Source organism: Enoplosus armatus, chromosome 7 (genome assembly GCF_043641665.1).
Source record: "Enoplosus armatus isolate fEnoArm2 chromosome 7, fEnoArm2.hap1, whole genome shotgun sequence".
NCBI classification, from domain to species: domain Eukaryota; kingdom Metazoa; phylum Chordata; class Actinopteri; order Centrarchiformes; family Enoplosidae; genus Enoplosus; species Enoplosus armatus.
The window spans coordinates 6744153-6767263 of record NC_092186.1 but is presented as its reverse complement, the minus strand read 5'-3'; the positions used below and the strand labels follow the sequence as shown (position 1 = coordinate 6767263).

The 23111-nt window shown below is 41.0% G+C and overlaps 1 protein-coding gene across 1 annotated transcript; it reads right to left on the bottom strand.

Moving 5' to 3' along the window:
- Positions 1 to 563: 563 nt before the first annotated feature.
- gabra5 (gamma-aminobutyric acid type A receptor subunit alpha5) lies at positions 564 to 20460 on the bottom strand. The gene is made up of 9 exons (XM_070908542.1): positions 20375 to 20460; positions 20036 to 20160; positions 18183 to 18250; positions 17410 to 17630; positions 13970 to 14052; positions 7112 to 7255; positions 2507 to 2659; positions 2048 to 2259; positions 564 to 854 (listed from the first exon to the last, which is right to left on the bottom strand). Exons 1-9 carry the CDS (start codon positions 20455 to 20457, stop codon positions 564 to 566), a joined length of 1380 nt encoding a protein of 459 aa, XP_070764643.1. The 5' UTR covers positions 20458 to 20460.
- Positions 20461 to 23111: the final 2651 nt, after the last annotated feature.

Below are 23111 nucleotides of genomic sequence, written 5' to 3'. Positions count from 1 at the left end.
GAGATTTCAGTGCATTCATAATGAGTTATCACACTCTGAAGGCAACACATTTAGCATGGCTATTCATCTGCTTTTAACAAGGAAGCAAAGGTCCATGTGCCTGGGCCCAGCCTCGCATACCTGGACCTCCAGCCCATTTGTACAAAGTAAGAGTTATAAAGGTAAAAGCCGCTTTTTGAGTAATAACACAGTAAAAATGTTGTTTTGCATAGCATTTGGCCTTGCTGTACCATCATCTACTGTAGACTCAAGAAGAAAATATAAATGCCAAATGCTAAAAATCTTTAAATATCAGAATTTGGCAGAAACGAATCAGTGACTGGAGTTCTAAAATGAGATAAATTAAATTGTCTTTAAAGAAACGTCGTATATCATACATGTACAAACTCAAGGCAAACATGGCAACATTTTCCTGAAGCAACAGACATGCAATGTTATCCAATGACCTGAAAAAAACATATTTATGATACAAGGACTAAGTGCTTGGCATTGATTTTGGGTGCGTTCCAGTTAACAAATCCTGAAGTGGTTGTCAGGACGATGAATGACCCCGATTGCAGAGCTTACAAAGCTCCTTTGATCACTGGTTCCCTATTGAGATAAGTGGCCCAGTAAACCAGGTTGAAGGTCCCAAACAGCACCGGGAACACTATCCTGGACATCTTGTCAATCTTGCTCACACTGTTGTAAGTCTTTTTGGGGTCTGGGGCCTTGGTCTCAGACGGTTTGAGCTGAACAGCCGTGCTATTTGAAATAGTAGAGATGGATGCGTCCTTCGTAAGGTTGGTTGTGTAATTCACTCCGGCTGAACAGGTGTTGTTTGGCTTTTTTGACAGAGCCAAAGGGTCCTTCTTCTGTGGGGAGAAAGAAACGCATTGATTGAGCGTACAGGCAACTCAAAAAAAGGTGCTGCACATTCACCCAACATAATGAAACAGGTAGTTAATATCACAGGCACACACACACACACACACACACATACACACAAAGAGAACAATAAAAGTTGGCCAGTGAAGGTTGAAAGTGGTGATCAATGTCCTTGTGCAATAATGAACTGGCACTGTGCCCCCACACTGAAGGCAGACTGAACTGTGAAAGTATTGATCCTCCATTTCTGAACTTCTACTTAATTGCTTTATTATCTTGTGTGACATTAACTTTTTCACTCCTCATCCATTCCTCCCTTTCCACACTACCACTCTTCTACCGTAAGGAAGCAACACAGAGAAGACAGAATGGGGTAGAGAAGAAAAGGAAGGGAAAGTGGAGTCAATTTTGAACGGCTCTTGACATAGCCTGAACCCACAGTGGCACCCAACCTTTTAATTCCTCTCAGTTCTACAGAACGTTTCTGGATCTTTCAGGTCATTGTTTTGATTTTATGGCTAGCAGCTCTAACTTGACTGTTTTGGTTCACTCTCACCTCTCTAATCAACCTCATTTCCAGGCACAGCAGGCAGCTGTTTTCAGTGATAAAGCTCTGATAAACCCACTGTATGCTAGCTGCCCAGCACTAAATGTCAGACAGACAAAGTTAGCGACTAGCTAGTGAACATAGCATTTAGAAGACCAAAAACTTGCTATAAGAAGTCTTTGTCATATAGCCAGAAACACAAATTAATGCTAATGTTGCTCTGTATCCGCTAGATGTGTAAATAAACAGCTGTTTCCTAACATGTTAGCTATATCAAGGCCATAATATGTCAAATGTGTGTGTGATGTTTGTTGATGCTTGTTGTGGAGTTCTGACACGTGTAAAAAAACAAAAGCAAAGTTCCTTTTGTGGTTATAGGAGGTGACAGTGGCTTTAGGTCTAATATGGACTGTGAAATTATATTTTATTTCTGTTCATATTTCAAAACAGCGACGACTGCAGACATACCCAAGTGCTAGCCTCCAATACCAACCTTAACCGTAAAATCAAGTCTTAGCCCCAAAATAAACCGCTACACTTGTGGAGATCAGCTTTTCAGTGCCCAGAATAGCTGCCAGCTTTTGGTCTCCACAATGTGTTATCAACAAGAACACAGACACACACAGTGTATACCTTGGGCTGTTGGGCCTCCATTGCTTTTTTCCCATCCCAGGCCCAGCTCCTCTTGGTGAAGTAGTTAACTGTGGCGAACTCAATGAGGGCGGAGAAGACAAAGGCGTAGCACACTGCGATGAACCAGTCCATGGCTGTAGCGTAAGCCACTTTAGGCAGCGAGTTTCGAGCACTGATGCTGAGAGTGGTCATGGTGAGCACCGTGGTCACACCTGGTGGTGGAAAAAACTGGGTCAGTTTTACTAACCAGACTTACTATTGTGTTTTCATTCCAACAGATTAAGTCACGGAGCATTATAGACGAATCAGGCAGCACCAGATTTCATTCAACTTAAATATAAATTTTTAGACATACACATGGGCATTAACACTTCAGATTGAAAAACATCTTGTTGTAAAATCATGGGTCATTTCCAAAGTTATTTTACTGGCCGATGTGTCTGTGTGTCAATAACTTACCAAAGACGGTCCGCGCTGGCACAGACTCCCGGTTGAGCCAAAAGGAAACCTGCGACAGGATTACAGTCATGAAGCAAGGCATGTAGGTCTGGATGACAAAGTAGCCGATCTTCCTCTTCAGGTAAAAGTGAGCCATCATCACGGTGTATTGACCTGCAGTAAACAGCAGAACACAAGAGGAGGAAATGTTCAAAGCAGTTGTAGTTTTCTGAAATAGTGAAGAACATAACATACAGTAATACTGAAGGAAATGGGATGGGATGTAGAAAGTGGTGGAGTATATGATTTATTACAACATCAACCAAATCTATGTGTCCGTCAGGAGACTACCTGTCTCAAGCCTCAATGGTTTAGCACAGCAATAATAATAGACTACAACCATATTCATCATTCACCTTCGCTACCATGAACACAAGCACTGTTTATTTTCAGTCAATCACACATACACCATCCTGCTGCTGTAAACACACACTAGAGCACCAAATGCGTAATAATCCACAGATTAAAATAGTCCCCAACAAATGCACTATTTACACCTGTTTGAGTAATGTTTCTTAAAACTACAGTGCCCAGCTGTTTTAGGATATTACAACAGGTAAGGTGAATTGGAAAGTATTAAGAGATAGACCAACACTGGCAGTCTCTCTATTCTAAGTAATGCCACGTGTCGTGTTAACAATTAAAGTGTCTTCTCTATGATGGCCGTGATGAGACTGGAACATTTAATTGGCATCAAAGGAACCGCACTAAGCTGGTTTAAGTCGTATTTATCAGATCGATCTCAGTTTGTACATGTTAACGATGAATCCTCCATGTACGCCAAAGTCAGTCATGGAGTTCCACAAGGTTCTGTGCTTGGACCAATACTATTCACCTTATATATGCTTCCTTTAGGGGATATTATTAGAAAACACTCACACTTTTCATTGCTATGCAGATGATACCCAGCTATATTTATTGATCAAGCCAGAAGAACCTCATCAGTTAGCCAAGCTCCAAGCATGCCTTATGGACATAAAGACCTGGATGACCTGTAATTATCTGATGTTGAACTCAGACAAGACAGAAGTTATTGTTCTTGGCCCTGAACACCTCAGAAACACAGTATCTAAGGATATTGTTACCCTAGATGGCATTGCCCTGGCCCCCAGCGCCACCGTGAGGAATCTCGGAGTTGTCTTTGATCAGGACATGTCCTTTAACTCCCACGTAAAACAAACTTCAAGGACTGCCTTCTTTCACTTCCGTAACATTGCAAAAATCAGGAAGATCCCGTCTCAAACAGATGCAGAAAAATTAGTCCATGCATTTGTCACGTCTAGGCTGGATTATTGCAATTCCTTATTATCAGGCTGTCCCAATAAGTCCCTGAGGACTCTCCAGCTGATCCAGAATGCTGCGGCACGTGTACTGACAGGAACCAGGAAAAGAGATCATATTTCTCCTGTGTTAGCTTCGCTGCACTGGCTCCCTGTAAAATCTAGAATAGAGTTTAAAATCCTGACTTACAAAGCTCTTACTGGTCAGGCACCATCATATCTTAAAGAGCTCATAGTACCCTATTACCCCACTAGAGCACTGCGCTCCCAGAATGCAGGGTTGCTTGTGGTTGCTAGAGTCTCCAAAAGCAGAACAGAAGCCAGATCCTTCAGCTATCAAGCTCCTCTCCTATGGAATCGGCTCCCAGTTTGGGTCCGGGAGGCAGACACACTCTCTACTTTTAAGAGTAGGCTTAAAACTTTGCTTTTTGACAACGCTTATAGTTAGGGCTGGCTCAGGCTTGCCTGGACCAGCCCCATAGTTATGCTGCTATAGGCCTAGACTGCTGGGGGACTTCCCATGATGCACTGAGCTTTCCTCCTCTCCCTCTTCATCTTTGCACATTCATCACAGTCCAATGCATGTTACTAACTTTATATCTTCCCCGGAGTTTCTTTGTGCTTTCTCATCTCGCAGGTTGCTGTGGATCGTGGTCCTGGTACGCCTGGGTGCTGCTGCCATGGGCCTGCCTGACTCTCATCACTACAGTTATTATGTTTAGTCGTAGTTCTGTTACTATTAAAGCTGTTATTGCTATTATTAATCTCAGCTACTATTACAGCTGTAACTACTATTATCAGTCATATTTCCAGTATTATTATAATTATAAGCTGCTATTTCTACTGCTAGTGCTGCCATACATCTCTGCCTGCCTGTCTGTCTGTCTGTCTGTCTGTCTCTCTCTCTCTCTCTCTCAAACCCAACCGGTCAAAGCAGATGACCACCCACCTAGAGTCTGGTTCTGCTCGAGGTTTCTGCCTCTTAAAAGGAAATTTTTCCTTGCCACTGTCGCCAAAGTGCTTGCTCATGGTGGGAACTGTTGGGTCTCTGTAATAACATTATAAAGAGTCGGTCTAGACCTGCTCTATTTTGTAAAGTGTCATGAGATGACTTTTGTTGTGATTTGGCGCTAAATAAATAAAATTGAATTGAATTGAATTGAATTGATGACAACACTGACGACCTGTTTGGTGCTTGTGTTCTTTTATGCTCATTTATTTTATCTCTGACCTGTTTTGGAGGAGGATTCCTCTCTCTGAGACCCTTTTTAAAGTCCTTCCTTTTTTCATTATGTTTTTGTTGGTGTGTTCTTTTCATTTCCTTCTATCAGTGGATGTTGTGCAGCCCTCGGAGGCTGTGATTAAGGGCTGTACGAGCAAACTTTACTTGACAACCCTCCAGGACAGACGTCAGACTTCTTCTATGAAAGTGTGAGCTAAGTTATTGAAAAACAGGTTGGTGGGGAAATCATCATATCCTGTTAATCAACTGAAGATTGCATTTGAAGGATTTTTTTCTCAAAAATCCTGTCGAGCCATGGAGTCTGATAAACTATAGAAAATCCACAGATGACTGATGCTTTCTCCTGGCAAAATCGGATTTTTCTGTCTCACTAATCCCTTGTCACAATCTGCATCCTGTATATCTCTCTCTCGCTCTCCCTCTGTCTCTCTCCCTCTCTCTCTTTCTATGTGTGTGAGTGTGTGTTAGTGAATGTGTGTGTGTGTGTGTGTGTGTGTGTGTGCAACAGTCCATCCCATTCTGTCAGGCCAGGCCACTCTTGATTGGGGACATACATCCTTGCCTGCCTCAGCTCGAAACACTAAAACAGACCTGGATCAGCGGTGATTACGAGCAGGTGCACAGATGACTGAAGCAGAGGGGGGTTGAGCGGGACTGGAGGAAAGTTTGGATGGTCCGTGCAATGCGGCGACAAGCATCATGTCCTTAATTAAAAGGGCACCTGTGTTGCCTTCGCTCCGAGGACTACTAGCCGGCAGCCCTGCTCTGTGGTGGCACGACTGGGCCAACCCCTCTCTGATCTGACCGCCTGCTGGGCTTGGAAGTGGATGGAAATCTCCGAGGCGTGAAAATGCGGTTGTGGTGGATTTTACTGTTTGCTTTTTGGAGTGTCTGCGGGGAACTGCCATTCATAGCAGAGAACAACGCGGCTATGTTGGTCAACTGGTAAGTACAGATCCAAACCATCTGTTGAGCTTTGCCGCTGTCTATTTTGATCTGAAGGCACTGATGTGTGTAATGTAATGAAATCACAAGGTTTGCCTATCATCAGTTCGGTTCCTGTGTCTATATTTTCATCCTCTTTGGCTTAACCTGTCGGGTCAAAGGTCGCCTGCGCCCAGTGTGAGCCCTTTGCTGAGCTATTCTTGGCTTGTTAAAGAGGGTTTGTACCTCAGATTAGCAATGCTAATTAAGGCCATGCTGGCTCTGTGTGTCTGAGCAGTGGCGGGTGGGGATGGAGTTACACACAGAGAAATACAGCAACCTGTGCGGTAATCTGAACTTGTTGAGCACTTCGAGTCTGGGTCTCTCACCGGCACCGGCGCTGTTGGATTTTCTCCTGTAGCTTGAAAAGCACCGTGGCATACTTAACGGTAAATGTTTAGTTCTCGCTCATCATCCAGTATTAACAGCAGCATAAAGCAACTATCTCTGTATACATTACAGTTACAGGAACGCCCACCCACCCCTGTAATAAATTCACCAGCAACAAGCAGCAGAAATGTATTATCATACTTCTTTACATAACAGAATTAAGCAGATGCCGCTCGCCCCCCTCCACGTGTCTCCGCCGCTGCAGCCAATCCTCGAGCTGTGACGTCACTCGGTAAAAGCACAACTGATGGGCCTGCGTACGGATTAACCCTACAGACCCAGTGGCTCAGACCACGGATAAGTGATTTTTTTTTGCCCCCCCCCTTTCTCTTCTCTTGGCCGCCCCAGAGACAGCTGGCTATGTGTGGGAGGCATTCTCAAATCCTTGTGATTCATTCATTGTCTCTATCCAGCTTGATTTGAAAAAAGCATTTCTTCTCACCACATCTTTGCATGGCACACACTGTAATAACACCGAGCTGAATAATAGGGGGCTTAACATCAGTGCTCCTGCCTGAAGCCACTGTATGACTGGTGTTGTAAGGGAGGAAATGGCTGAGTGATTTAAGATAAGGTGAGGACCGTCGCATGTACGATAGAATAGGTTATCTTTAATCCGGGACCTGGTCGTCCGGGGTAAGGTGGCGGTTTACTCTCGCTTCACTGTACCTCGGCTGGTGTAGATGTCCTCTGTCCCTGCAGTCTGACCAATCAGATGGTACTGATTGAGCCGAGAGCCTTCCTCTGCCACCACCACCGACTTGGCTGCTCCTTGAGTCCACGTGTAGACCACCTCCGAGACCGGATACGCATCTACGACAACAAGACAGAAAGATGCACAAACTTGATTTTTGCATCTGTTACATGTGTTAAAGAAACCGTTTTGATTTTTAATTCAACGGTTAGATCGTTTTAAGGAAAAATGCCAAACATTCACTGGTTCCAGCATCTCAAATGTGAAGATTTGATGCTTGTCTTTGTCACATGATGAGGGTAAACTGGTTTTTGGACTCACTTTTTTGATATTTTCTGACATTTTAGAGCAATGCATACAAGCAAAACTTTATTCATATGGCGCATTTCATTCCAGGGGAGATACAATGTGCTTTGCAGAAAACACAGACACAGACACGGAAATAGAGAGACAGGGTGAGAGACAAAACAATCAATTAATCAAGAAAATGATTTTAAGATTAATCAATCATGAAACTAATCATTAGTAGCAGCACTAATCGGATACCAATGCTCTTAATACTTCTGTTTAAAATGTGTACACGTCACAAATGAATTACAAGTAGAGATGTTCATACATCAACAACTTGAGCAATCTAATAATATAATTATTTTTGACCGTTTAGATTCATTTTGACCAACGGGAAACAAGTCCCAGTTAGCTTTCAACCACACCCGACTGTTGAAAGCTTCAGGATTAGCTAAATAAGAGGACATTACATTTAGGAAATTTACAGCAAATGCTATCACGAATTACATTCAAAAGTTTATAAAATTGTTGCACGTCTTGCCAACACTTGTTACTCTGTTTATTTAGGTTATTCAGATCCAAGGTACATCGGTAGATCAGTGTGTCACCTAGAATGAAATATGGACATTAATAGTGACAAATGTAATCACATTCTTTAACTATTCCTAAACCACAAAGGGTTAATTCTGGGTGGCGGTAGCTCAGGCGGTTGGGAGGGCAGACTGTTAACGGAGGGTTGGTGGTCCAGTTCCCGGGCCTTCCTGTCTACATGTGGAAGCAAGATACTGATCCCTGACTTGCTCCTGATGTGTGTAGGGTAAAATTCACTTTGGATAAAGGCTTCAGTCAATCGAATGTAATGTCATGTAGTGGATCAAAACAAGATGACTAGATCATTTCCTGATTTCAAACACTGAACAGCATGTGCCTGCACACAAGCCCCATCCACAGTGGCTGCAACTCGTAAAGGTGCATGTTTCGTATATTATTTCCATGTCCTCTATGAGCTTATGTTGTTACTTCCTCTCAAGCAAAGATGAGTTTGATAAATGACATGTTACGTGAATACAATTACGTAAGGGTAATGTTGGTTTTCAGGTACAGGTACTCTGTCATATTAGGCTCCCCCTGTGAACTTTGACAGCATAACAATCCGTACATGGACTCACCGTTAAGCAGATAAACTCACATAGTTCAGTTATTTTGCCATCCTGTCGTCCTGCCGAATTTGACAAGCCACTAACATGGCACTTTATTACTCTCGGCTCAAGAAATGTAAACAAGAAACCGCATCTCTGAGCATGCTCAGTGACCACACGGAGCTGCACACTGATACACAGATCAAAGATATACCAGAATTGTTTCTAAATACACTACATAGGGCTTTGTTATGTGTTTTTTGTAGACTGATGACAACAAAAGCGTTTGGTTGTATGGCAGTATAATATATGTATCTCACATCTGGCTACATAGACAACACTTGATAGCAGGATAAATTCCTTCAGTTTACATGTTGGTGTTACTCTATTCCTCGGCTTCTAAGATGTTTCGAGCTAAGAAATGTGGCGTGGCTGTGATACAACACTTGACCTTTCACCCACTTTGCTTCATTACACAGAGATTAACTTGGTGTCACTGTTAAGAGCTCGTGTTTGGATCCGATGTAATCAGTTTGAGCGTATCACAATACGCAGATGTCACTAATGGTATGATGTTATGTGTGAATGTTGGCACAGTTTGAGAGATTGCCTCGAATGCTTCTAGGTTTCGCTTACGGGGGTTTGACCTTTTAGCTTTGGAATTAGTATTTTAGCCGCTTGTTTACTGTTGTGTGATAGTAAGCCTCAGATTCTGCATTTCACACACATTCTGAATACACACAGTTACATTCATTCATACAAGTTCATTTTGAAAACAAGCAAGCCCTGCAAAATGCAAAAAGCAGCCTTTACTCGCTCGTACTGTACTGTAGTACAACCCGCACACATACTGTAGATGCACTAAATCTGTGTGTGTGTGTGTGTGTGTGTGTGTGTGTGTGTGTGTGTGTCTGTGTGTGTGTGTGTCTCTCAATCGTACTCCAATCTAACATTATTGCACTAATCCAGCAACTGTGGTGTTAGAAGACTTCACAGCAATTTAGATTGACCCCAGTCAGCCAGTCTGTGGATTATCATCTCAAAGACACGCTGCATTGTCTGAAACAAGTCCTTGTGGAACTGCGTTACATGAGCAGTGTAAAATCTTATTCTATTTTACTTTCCTTTCACATTATATGCGTAAAGAATTGCAAAAAATATGTCACTGACAATTCTTCTTCTGCTCCTAATGACTTAGGACTCCACTTGAAGAGAGAGCTTTGTCTGGGAAGATAAAAGATACATTATGTAATGGCTTAATCATTAATTTCTTTAAAAGTAACATATAAAAATGAACTTTAAGCCAGTGTAATCAAAGACTGAGGGTTACATAGTTGTGATGTGATGCTGCTGCATTCTGGACAAGCTGCAAAAGAGAGTTTTGTGTTTTTTAGATTTAAATGGTCAATATGAAATCAAATAAAGGAGTCAATTACTTTTCTAATTATGTTAGAGATAGTTACGAGAGTTTAACATATTGTCGACTTCTAACAAGACTCTCTTAACTCAGAATAAAAAGCATCTGCCAAACTTGAGATTCATCATGAAGCTGAAGAAGATAAACAACATTTATTATATGCTAGTCTTTTATAAATTGCTGGTGGTTGCCAGGCAACCTCACAGTAATGACAAGCACATAATCTCCCGTAAAACCATACATTTAACAAATGAGATATAACATGTTAGTGGGAGAGTTTTTGAGGTGCTGGCAGGTGGAGCCAGGCTAGCCGTTTCCTCATTTCCAGTCTTTATGCTAAGCTAACCTAGCCTAGGAAACTAAATTGTTAATGCAGATGGACCCCTTTGTCTCTTTTGTATCATCACTCTCTGAGTCTGAGGAATGCCTTTGTTTATGAGACCACTCTATGATCTTTACAACAAACCTTTGCAAGAAAACTATGGCAGCACTGTCAGCTGGAGTAGCTGCACCAGCAGTTAGCTTTCTAATTTCTCAAAAACATTTAAAGGATAGTTTCACAATGTTTTAAGTTTGTCTTAAAACAATACTCACATGCCCATATGAACACTGAACCTTTTAATTTACCAACCAAAATGTGTTATTCAAAATCATAGACGAATCACGACAATTCATTGTAAGCGCGTTGTACACTAGAAATACTCTATGCTGTTCCTGTAATGTTTAGTCACTGACATTTAGGGACAATCTCTGTTTTGAAATGTTTCCCAGTCCTCAGCAGCTAAGGCTGAATACCATCATTCTAATACAAAGAAGTCTACCGTCATATGCAACCTTTGGTTGACAGGCGCGCTTGTAATGTTCAAGAGCATAGTTAGCATTGATTGTTAGAAGTCATCCTGAAGAGATATTCACGGTACACGTAACAACTAGCTGTTATAACATCTAAGCCTACAGTATACAGTGAGTTTGGGTTTTACAGAGAAAGATGGAAGTATCAAATGGGTCAAAATGTCTGGTCCTTTGTTTTAGTGGCAGTTTGCAGACACACAGCTTTTTCCCTGGTCCCTGTCTTAATCCAAGTCTTTCTGTCTCATGTAGAGCTCACAGGCTACTCCAGAGCACTTGTCAGTGAATAGTTAAAGCTGCCTTTGCTCCAGCTGATGGAAATGATGATATATGTCTTACATATTTTCTGTCCATCATTAAGTGCAAAGAGACATATGGGCTAATAAAAATATAAGAATACAGCCTCATAAACAGTTTGTTTGTCTGCATAATTTCAGCACCAGGATGTGATCTAAAAGAAGAAATAAGGTATTATTTTGCTTTCTATTTGCATTTCAGGTCAATTACAGGTGCTCCTCCTCTATTCATTTGTGAGATGCAAGCTATTAGTTCAGCTGTGAATTAGACGGACAAACAACAAAATTTGCATTTTACAATGATATGACCTCTTGTTTTCTTTTCACAGTAAAATTGTAAAAGTATATGTAAATGCACAGAATAAAACACTCAATACATAAGGGAAAAAAAAGAAAAAGAAGAAAAGAGGCACAAAAACCAGAAGAGAGCAGTTAAGATAACAAGAAAACTAATGAACGATGTGGTATGGTTCATAATAGTTTACCAACTCACTCCTTTTTGTGTCTTTCTCCTCTCACTATGTGCTGTTGTTTAGCTTCTTCACCCGCTGCCATTTTCTTCAGACCTCAGCTGTGTTGTCAGTGGCTTTAATGTAAAAGTTTGACATTTTACGCCTATTTGCTTTTTTTTTTGTTGCTAAATTTAAATGAGACGATCGATACCACTCTGATATTTGTATATTTAAATCCTTTAGTCATGAAGCTACAGCCAGGAGATGGCTAGCTTAGCTAAGCATAATGACTGACAGCAGGGGGAAAAAGCAACCTGGCCAAGAAATATAAAACGTAAAATCACCACGTCGTTTTTTACACTTGGGTTTCTGTGCCGACTAAACAAACAAGATATAACATGTTAATCATTGACCTTTAGAAGTGCTGCTAAGCAGGTTTTTTTAACCTTTGGACAAAGGCCAGACTATCTGTTTGTGTCCAGGTTTTCTAAGCTGACGTCTCCTGGCTGATTCATATTTAATTGACCGTGGAGAGGTTTAGAAAGATTAACTGGGGGACAGTTGATAAAGACTGAAGGAGTAAATGGGAATGTACTCAAAATGAAAGCTCACCGCGTGTGACTTTTTGTTGTCGGCCAAAGAGCTACTGCCTGAGATTAAATGCAAATGAGTGAATAAAACGAGTGCAAAAGACCATCACTCACATGTGGCTAGCTTCACGCCAACATTGCTAATAGCAGAAAATCACATTTTTAATGTAGTTTCAGTGTATTTACATCACTGAAATTTTGCAAATTTACAACTATATACTGTCACAGACTGTTACCAGCTACAGTAAAAGAATCATGAGGCAGAGAATGAGACTGGTGATAGTAGAGCTCAGTCCATGAGAGGTGATTAACACAACGGCAAAGGACAGGTCTACTGTAGCTTTGAAAGCCTTGAGCTCATGGGTGAGTGCTGTCCATTAGGTCGAAGGATTAGCTAGGGTTAATGGAGTCGAGAAACAGGATATACTGCACCACAGTAACTTTTACAGCTTATAACCTCATATGGGCTGTATTCTTACTGTGACATTTGATTTTCTCAACTTATGGTCAACAAAGTAGTTCTTATTCTTAAGTTGGCATCCTATACTTTTTGGATGCTGTGCCACTGACTATGTCACAGTAGTTAGTGATAACACTCTCACCCATCTTATAAAAGCTCTTTAAATGAAAATACAGTACATATGTGTCTAAATACATAATACTGTAAAGACAATATGTAAATAATTTGCAACATCTGTATCCATTGAATTTCCACATTTTTATCTTATTTTTCAAATGTTTGGCGTTTCTTCTCAAATTGTGCAAATTGAAAATGAACACAAAATCAGGCGGATGGAAATGCTGCTGCAATAAAGTATTGAATTGAAGTGAATTGAACTGAAGTTTCTCAGTCACCTGTAATCTTAGTTACACTGATCCTACAGGGCACCAGGTAAAGACTTCTGTATTTTAACTTCGTATAATTAATTCAAGCAGGTTTGGACTTTCTGGGCTCCCTGAGAAGTTAATCGACATCAGATAGCTAGTACACAAGTACACAAGCCAATGTAGTCTCGTGCTCTGATTATAGCCATCCCCGCTCTCAGTTGAGGTTGAGGTGACCAAAGCAGGTGTGGGCGTGGCTAAATGTCATGACACAGAGCATGCAGCACTCTGTAGCTCTGCCTCTGAGCCCAGAGAGTGCTGAAGGCAGAGATAACCCTCCATACGTCAGGGAAGGGAAGACCTCAAATGCTAATCTTAAGCTGACCGGAGCTCCCCAGATATATTCGTACCACTGGAGCTGTGCGAGGCAACCTAAATAGCTTAGAAGTCACGAGGAAGGCTGGACAACAGCCATAAGAGTGGTTTAGCTGTGCAAGTTCTAGGATTGGATTTTTAAAGGTTATCATGGTGATAAATGTAAGTTTGGTGTGTGCGCCTCTAGCTGTTTCCACTCTGTGTGTTTCAAATATTTCCCATTAAATGTAGCTGAGGCAGTGAAGGATACAGGAGAACAGCTCTGACATGTTGATTAATGGCTTAATCAGGAGCAGTGTGTCAGTATCTACATGGCTATCTCCTGCACCGCCACAACAATAGCTTTGCACCTGAGGGACACGGGCTGTCAAACACACCCAGGTAGATCGCTCCCTATATTCCCCGCATGGATAAAGACACTGAAACTGATGCCGTGTCAAAACCACATGCCACTTTTCTCACTGGTGACCTCATGTGTTTTTAGAAACATTTGGCAACGCTTTCAGTACTCGTGTGCCACTGGTGCCTACACTGCACCTTTTCCTGCAGTATTTAATGCTTTTACTCACTGTGTGCGTTTGCTTATGGGTGTGTTTACTCACAGCTTCCAAATTTAAGGGGACAAGCATGGGCGTCCATTGGGAAGTCCTCCAGTTGCATGGGGCATTCTGCTGATATAGTCAGTCTGAAAGAAGAAGTCGTGCATCCAAAGTCAGAAAGCAAATGAACTGTGTGAGATGATCATCATCATCATGATCACCATTTTCACAAATTAACATATCCTCTTATTATGAATAATTTGTTTCATTTGGGTTTGCTTCATTTCGTATACAGCCATTAACCAATGAAAATCATAGTCCGTCTTCATTAGTGTGTCTCGGATAGTTAACAGCAGAGTGAAATGTAATTTTCCCAGCACAGAGCAATAAGCTACTGAGCCACCAGAGGGACCCATGATGATACCTATCTAGGAAGAATGATGCAACTGAATGTGCAAAATGAGCTTGAGAATTATTCGAGAAAGCAATTGAGGATTATTTTGTGGAGTAAGACTGCCACCTGTCTGTGGAATTGCAAATAAAGCTTTATTGGAAATGAAACACGAAAACAAATGAGCTCATCTAGCGGGTATAATGCATGAACACTACTCATCCACACAGGGGACAGCGAAGCACACAGCCTTATCTAATGCTGCCCTCTGCTGGCCACTTTCACAATAGTCAAGCTGCTGCCATCACCATGGAAATCTACACAAATACAGTCTGATGACACCAGAAAAAATGTGACACTGACAGACATTTAAATGCTTACTTACAATATTATACCATAATACTAGGTAATACTCTTTCTAATTCTACTCCACTACAGGAAGGGAAGTATTATACTCCATTACTTTTGTTTTACAGCTATAGTTAAAAGAGTGACTTCCCAAGATACCAAATATGTCAGGCTGGATTTTATGGAAATTTGAACAAATGGTGCACAAGAAATCTAGAATATTTCTATTTGATGAAATGCAGACACAGAGTCTTTGTTTTAATATTGTACTTAGTGTAAGCATAATTTAGCAATGATAAGTTGGACCAAGCTTACTGTATATATAAATGACGCAGTCGGACAGTGTGGAATAAGGGGCAAACTTTATGGTAAGGGGCGCAGCTGCCCAGTAATGTACAGTTTTGATACTTTATATTTTGCTGTTAATACTTTTACTTAGGTGAAATTTTGAAAGCAGGACTTTCACTTGCAATGGAATACTTTCCAAAGTGTGGTATTGCTACTTTTACTTAAGTGGGATCTGAGTACATCTACTCATAATACCACATGCTATATTATACTAATACTATGCATAAATAAGACCACAGAGGAGGGATTTCAGGATGTTAAAGGCCATCCGCTGTCTCAGCTGTATTAGTAAATATATGCCCCACATCAACATACACGAGCCTTAATATGTGAGCAGTGACAAAGAGAACAGAAATAGAAAGACAACAGAAATACTGATGAGTCTGGACTGCATTGCATTATACAAAGTGTGGTGATATATTACAGAAGACAATATTATACTGTATAATAATCTTTGCTCTGTGGCCTATTCAGTGGCTCTGTGTAATGTCTTACATCACTCCCTAGTGGACCATTATGCAAAGCTCAACTGAGGAATTGAGACACCCCTGTGCGTGTTTGTGTATCGCATACAAAGTGCCCCTCTGTGATTTATCTTAATGTCCTAGTCTCAGTCAGAAAGAATCAGAGACAATTTTTGATCAATCGATTAGTCGATCAACAGAAAATGAATTGGCAACTATTTTGTTTAATTAATTTTTTCAAAGACTCTCTGGTTCCAGCTTCTCAATTGTGAAGATTTGCTGCTTTTGCTGAATGTTGGGTTTAATAAAACAAGCTACTTGAATTTGTGTGAAACTATAACTGCCATTTTTCACTATTTTCTGACATTTTATAGACAAAAAGATGAATCCATTCATTGAGAAAATAACGGGCAGATTAATTGATAAAGAAAATAATCATTAGTTTGAGCCCAATCATCATTTCAGTAACAGCAAAGACCACTGTAATTATCTGCTTCTGTAGGGTTGTGAGTAGTTATGGTGTTAGAGTGTTATTTCATATAAATGAGGGTTTATTTGACATGAATTACTAACATAAAGTGTGTTCTTACCAAAGTGCAGAACTACAAGATGATATCCAGGTTCATCTGGCTTTGCATAGCTCTGACATTGTTCTGAGCATGACTAATATCCACAAAGGGACAGTAAACGGGCAGCGCTGAATGGCTTTAATTAGTGAAGTCAAATATATGAGGTACTGGCTCCTCAATAAATCATAACGGCCAATAAGGACAGTGCAGACTAGCAGATTAATTACCAACTGAAACAAAAAAGCTACATTGCTGCTCTCATTCTCATTTCACACAGGTACGTCTCAGTTATCGTGATCTTATTACTAGCGTCTCTGAAATATACAGTACTATAAGACGTGCACTGCCTGGATCGAAACTCTGTCTTTCCTCCGAGAGATTCTTTCATGGTACACTGGCGAGGGCCGGGCACGCTACTGGAGAGTAATGCATGCATAAAATGTTTCTCTAAAAACCTTGTTCCCAGAACACAGACGCATTAATGGGCCACCGGGGACCCATTTCTAATGGTTTGTAGTATTCAGCAAATGTACTGTAGATTTGTAGCAATTTTAAAGTCAGTGGATCAATAGTCTTTTTTGACATGCACTCACGTCCATTTCCTCCAACTTCCTCTGTTGTTATTTGATTTGGAGGATTAATTATCCTGATAAAATGATGACATGAAAGTGGATGAAAATGAGATGTTCCTATCTTGGATATAATATCTCTTTCTGCAGTGTGGGCTGTAATGTATTGCTCCCAAAAAGCACCTATAAACCCTTCTAAGCACTAATAATGAATGGATTAGTCCAAATTGACTAGATAAAAAACAAATTACTTGTCAACTCTTAAGTAACTTTTAGGATGTAGTTCACACCATAGCAGCTCATATGATTACACATCATTTAAATCATGGCTACAATATATAAAATGTGATTGAGTGTAAGAGCCGTAAAAGGCAGAATAGGTCAGGCTGTCAAAGTAAAGGTTTCTGTGATGGGTGTGACACAGCTATTGGTAGAGATCACCGCATGAGGAGGAGGAGGAGGAGGAGGAGGAGCGCTGGGTCAAAGCAAACACTTCAAGTTCCTCTGACCTCCAGTTTACAGTAAGAGGACAACATGATGACGCATCGATGCACCACTGAGACATGTAGTATGAGTGTGTGGGCTGTATTAGTGCAGCAGGGGTCTTAAAAACCATTACCAAAGAAGTACTACAGGCTGATGGATGTTTTAGTCATCTCTCCTCATCTCTTCTAATTGGATTACATAACATTTCTAAACCACATTCATCAACTCTTATGATTCAGTGTTTTAGTGGTAAGACTGATTGGAAAAGAAATGTTTATCCTCCTGTGGTCCAAAGCAGGGTTAAAGGTCCACCGTGGGGAGAGCTTACCTCATGGTGTAGAGCAGAGTCCCATCATCTTTCAGCCGCAGCAGCTTGTTAGGTGTCGTCATATTATGTGCGATGGATTTCTTCCCATTGAGGAAGAAGGTGTCCGGAGTCCAGATGTTACTGGCCAGGAGATTATTCAAGGGAAGCATCTCCATTGGGCCTTTAAAGCAAAGCCTTTCATCTTTCCAGCTTTGACGGAAGAACACGTCAATAGTGTATTCCTGCAGAAAAATATAACTAAATTAACACATGTTAAAATGAAAACACATGTTAATTGATTAGTCGCATAAATACTGCACATGTGTGGGGACTAATGTCATAAAAGGTAAAGGTCTACAGCTGTTTGTCTACATGGAGCCTCATCGTTACACACTACTGATGATATACTGAGTTATTTCAAAACAGATTTGTTTTGTTATTGTTACATCAGGATGCAAATTAGGTAGAATCAGCCATGATACAATTGCTTTGAATGTGGATGTAATCTAAAGCTGCAATATGTAGTATGTCATTTCCTGTTTTAACAAGTTTCCTTTTTAACATAATTCACAACTGACTCTGATTTTTAACTAATGGCCTGTAAAAGAATAAAATTGAATGCACTGTAGTATATTTTAATGGGATATTTAGACATATTTATAGATATAGTGCAGTTATGTGAAAAAATGCATGCTGGATTTTTAATAAAATATTTAAAATAACCTCAAATCTCCTGATCCCTTTAGTATAAAATAATAATAAATAATGGGACTTAATAAAAAGGAACTTCTTACCATTTCAGTGTCAGAGACCGGACCAAAGCTTGTGACAAAGATGTTGGTTTTGATCTCCGTCACCTTTTCTGTAAGAATAAACATTGTATTGTGAGCCTTTAAAATACATTTGTATTTTGTTAAGTGCATGCATTATTATTCAGAACATCTGTTCTAAATATGAAGGTTTTTGCAAATTCCCTAACAACGCATTTAGTAGAGGTTGTTGCAGTGTCTACCGTGTGCAGCATGAATCAAATTAACTTTTATTGGCAAATGCAGTTCTACAATAATTAGTGATTGGACCATTGGGGAGGGTCAAACGTTCTGAGATTCTGATGTTGGGTTTGTGACTTGCTAAAGTTGAGTTGTTCCAAAAATAGTCAAACTTTTGGGTTTTGTTTGGTGAAGGTTGGAAGTGATGATGACAATTAATTAGGTAGTAGGTAACAGGGGCTAACCGAGGATCTCAAGGTTGTGTTAGTTAAGCAGCTGATTCACTCTGAAATCTGCCATGTTTAACACATAGCAACTTCCGTGCTCAGATTTTAACACTAGTACAGTCTGAATGGGCAGAATAAGTGCTCTACAGAGTGCTTTCATTCCTTCCACCCATAAAAAAGATGGCTGGATGTGTGGACGAGTGCCGGTTTGAGAAGAAATATCAAAGAAACAATCACTTCTTCACATTTATAGAAAGCCAGAATGAGAACCAACATACAACATTTAGGTAAAGTTCAAGTTGCACACCAAAGTCAATATCATATTATTATATATCATTATCTATGGTGTTAATTCTCTGTGTTAATCGTTTTAATTAAAGTTCCTGTATATAAGGTGTGAAAAGTTCAGAGTTTGGCGACTCCTAGTGGTAATATAAAAAAGACACCCCTTAGGCATCCCTTATGTTTTGAGTAATTCAACAAATACCCAAGGGACTTCTTTCAAAGGAGATCCTCTTTTTTTTCTAAAAAAGATCATTTATTTCATTATACTCAATACATGAAGTGCATATGTTGGTAGCTATTGAGAAAGAATCCTGTAACTTTACGTTGCATTCACCGACACACTCCAGACGCATGCAGCATGTCGTAAGCAGCATTGACACGCTGAAGCTATCAGAGCAGCTCAGTGTCGTCGGGACAAACATCTGCAGGACCAGTGCGATGCAGACAGAGTACAACAACATTTTCACTTTAAAGGGGCCAAACAGAGTTCATGAGACATAATTATTTAATGATGTGTATCTGTAACGATCTCAACACTGTGCTGTTTCATAAAACATTGCCATACTAAAGCCACAGAGCAGTAGAAGTACAAGTTTCTCTACTTATTGCATTGACAAAATTTGGCGTCTTTTCATTTCTCCTTTACGATGAGAACTTTTCAGCCGTCGCCGACTTTGGTCTGCTTCTAGCTGAGAACAATGGAGCTGCTGTTTAATGGCAGGAATAATGGCTTTCTCAAGGTCACACCAGCACACTGTGTGCTTCAGCGTGCGTTCATAGTGGCATTAAATCATACTTAGAGGAGAGGTAAACAGCAAATCATGTCTCTTTGTCAAAGACTTCATGAATACAGACACATTTTCCTTGTCTGGAACAAGCAGAAGACAGATGTTGCAGTGCAGGGCATTGTTCTCTGTGTGGACTGAAGGCCTGTAATCTTTCACGCAGAGCTATCGATACAGAGGCTGAACTACACACTTTTCTTTCAACTAAATCCAGATTACAGAGCTTTCTGTATTAGCACAGAGAGACCCTGCTCCAGGACATTTTCAGAATGATATAATCATTTCTCACCTAGCATATGTGTGACTGTATTAATTACCAAAATGGCACAGGTGTTGAGGTTTGTATATTCAAAGGGCCTACCTCCCAGTCCAGGGCGGAGTCTGTTGTCATAACCATCCAGCAGTCCGTCCAGGATGCGTGTGAAGATGGTGATGTTGTCATTCAATTCAGCCTCTTTGGGAGTTCCAGTTACATCCTGGGAGAGGCTGGATATAAAAGCATGACTTTAGAGAGACTCAAATTAGAAGACTACAAACTCTTAAAATCGGGTAACATAATGTAAATGAAGATAGTCTAACTTAAAGTAATTTAAAACCTAAATTTCAATCATTCATGCAATTATTACAGAAGCAATTTCTATCTACTAAGTGGTGAATTATTCAAAATGCGCCTGCAAAGTTACAGGAGTCAGTTCCTTACCTCAGACGGCAGGTGATGCTCACAAGCAAGACACAGACCCACAGACGTCTCATTGCAAAGCTGTAGCACATTCCATCGCCCATTCCTGAAACGAGACATGCTCACTTGTTTAAAACTACAACAACTGTGTTTTTCACCAGCATTGTTGACTGACTGGTTTTATCTCAAATTGAAGCAGCATTCATAGAATTAGATTTTTAAATGATTTGTTGTATACCCCCCCTTCTCCTTGCAGTTTCACTGTGAAAACGAAATAATAAATATCAAATAATACATATTTCTCATCATAAACAGGCTCAGTATTGTAGCCTAATGCAATCAGCTTTTTTTTGCATGCACTGACGGGCAGCTTGTAATATTTTAACCCACAAATGTTTTCACTACTACACCACAGAAGCAAATGCACAGCAACGTGCTGACAATATCATGATACCTGATGCAGGAATGTCCATGCACCTAAAGGTGTACCTTTCTAAACACTACATGACAACATCTGTAGGACCTGCAGATGTTAGCTGATGTCTGAATTAAAAGAAAAGCTGATAACGCAAAGTTCCTCTTTCTTAGATCTTTAGACCCTTCTGTGTTGGACCATCTCCTCGCCCACCCACCTCCCTGCAAGAGCCTCTATTGAATTCCACTAATTAACGTTCCCTTTAAGTTGGTGACTCCTGACAGGACACAGGCTGAGCTGTGCTGTATTTCTCCACCACTGGATATCCAGTCAAAGCAGAGGGTGTGAAATGCCTCCACCTGTATATATCTACACCGAGGTTCTCCACAAGCACAGCTGTAATCCCGCAATCCCTTCTGCACCGCAGCTGGACTCTTCACATGCAGTGAATACCCCATCAGCTCAGCGTTGCTGTGTGACTGTACGCACCTTGCACCGCATCCCCTCCGTTCACGACTCACTCACACACTCACGCCCCTACAAGACGTCTAATGTCCCTTCAGTAGGACAGAAAGTGTGAATACCGCTCTTCCTCCGGCTCTCTAAGTCTACAGTCTCCCGGTGCAGCCAGGTCCTCTCCAGCAGCAGCAGCAGCAGCAGCACACCGCGGGCACACACTACTGTAGCCTATTCTCCTCCAATGCCCACACGTCCCACTACATCCCGTACTGTACGCTGGCCTATAACAACGCTCTGCTGCACAGGCGCCGAGCCGCAGTTGTCAAAGCTTACCACACAAGACGATGCGCAGTCAAACTTCTCCCAGCTCCGCAGATATCTCACACGGCAGATCGCGCTGTTTGGTGTCTGGCATCAATTCTGAAGAACGTCACCTCCATCCGCGCACAACAATTGCATATTGGAGAGGGAGACGGAGAGAGAAATAAAAAAGGAAAAAAAGAAAAAAAAGATGTGGACTAATTTCACTGTCAGCGAGGGTTATTTCGCCCCAGAGCGATTAAAAGGTTGGCAGCAGAAAAATAAAGGCTTCCCAACACTTCTGCTGACTGACCATCCTTTAGTTTGGTCTCCGAGGAGCCTCGAGCACACAGCAAGCCTTGCAGAAAATCCAATACTGTATCCAAAGGCGAAGTAGCCTACAATGCAAATAGACTCTGGTGCGAATTGACGAGACGAGCGTGCAGTGCAGTGCCAGAAAAAGCAGGAGGATGTATGGCCAGGGAGTGGAGGAGAGATGCTGTAGAGAGATGGCAGATAGGGGAGGGGGTGACATGGCAGAGAGAGACAGAGAGAGAGAGAGAGAGAGAGAGAAGGAAAGAATAAAAGGATAAAGTATCAGTAGTATCAATGAAAACCAAAAGAGGGATCTCCACAACAGCATGAACCTCTAAAAGCTTTAATCATCTTCTAATGATGCTTCATCAGCAAACTATAGCACCACAAAACATCATAGTCTGTATATTATTATAATGTTGCAACAAACTCACTAAAATAATGTGACAGCGGACAGTGGTTCTAATTTACATTTTAACCGTGTTTTAGTGTTTTAAATGGTATGCAGTGACGCTGTGTAAACTCAATTGTGGTAGCAAACGTAGCTACAGGGAAGAGTTGGGATGCACCGATCCAATCCGTGGTATTGTTATGGGCCTGATACTGTCCTTATTAAGCAGATCCGGTATGTGACAGATCCTCGCTACGCACTAAAACAATCTGTTCATTTGCTGAGGTGAGCTCCTCCGGCGTGAACTGTGTTTGTTACATGTATTTGACAAGTCGAGTGTGATAACAGCCCTGAGGTCAAACTGGAACTGCATTATATCATTTCCTACGCTGTCTAAAACAATCTTTAAAACATGCAGAAACCTAAAAGAAAAGATGATCTTTGAATGTCTCCTTGTCGCTTGTAGTTAAGCAATGATGTGTTAGTCACAGCCTCATAGTTCCATGCAGTGAGATAGCGTTATACAGAGGACACTGGTATCAGATATACTGATTTTAGGCACAGGAATCATGTGAAAATGTTGGATCCTTTTAGTTAAACTATTACTTTTCTGCAGGCATGACTTAAGTGGGACACAAACCTGACAAAACAAGAGTCCTGATTTTTATGGTTAATGGTCCAGATTGCAGGAGGAGACAATATGTCATACAAGTCTGCCAGCAGCACAAATAAAACTCTACGGCATCTTTCACCACTCAGCATTCATCTCCACCAGGAGTATGGAGGTGGATTACTTTTACATTTTTAAAAGATATAAGGACAAGTGCAAAGAGTTACGCACCGTTATGAATTTGGACTCAAGGTGAAAGCCTTCTGGT

Coding starts and splice junctions, on each gene's coding strand:
- gabra5 (XM_070908542.1), bottom strand. CDS start 20,457: ATGGGCGATGGAATGTGCTACAGCTTTGCAATGAGACGTCTGTGGGTC. Junction 17,631..18,182: donor CGGTCTCTGACACTGAAATG/GTAAGAAGTTCC, acceptor ATTTTTCTGCAG/GAATACACTATTGACGTGTT. Junction 2,260..2,506: donor GCCAGCGCGGACCGTCTTTG/GTAAGTTATTGA, acceptor TTCCACCACCAG/GTGTGACCACGGTGCTCACC.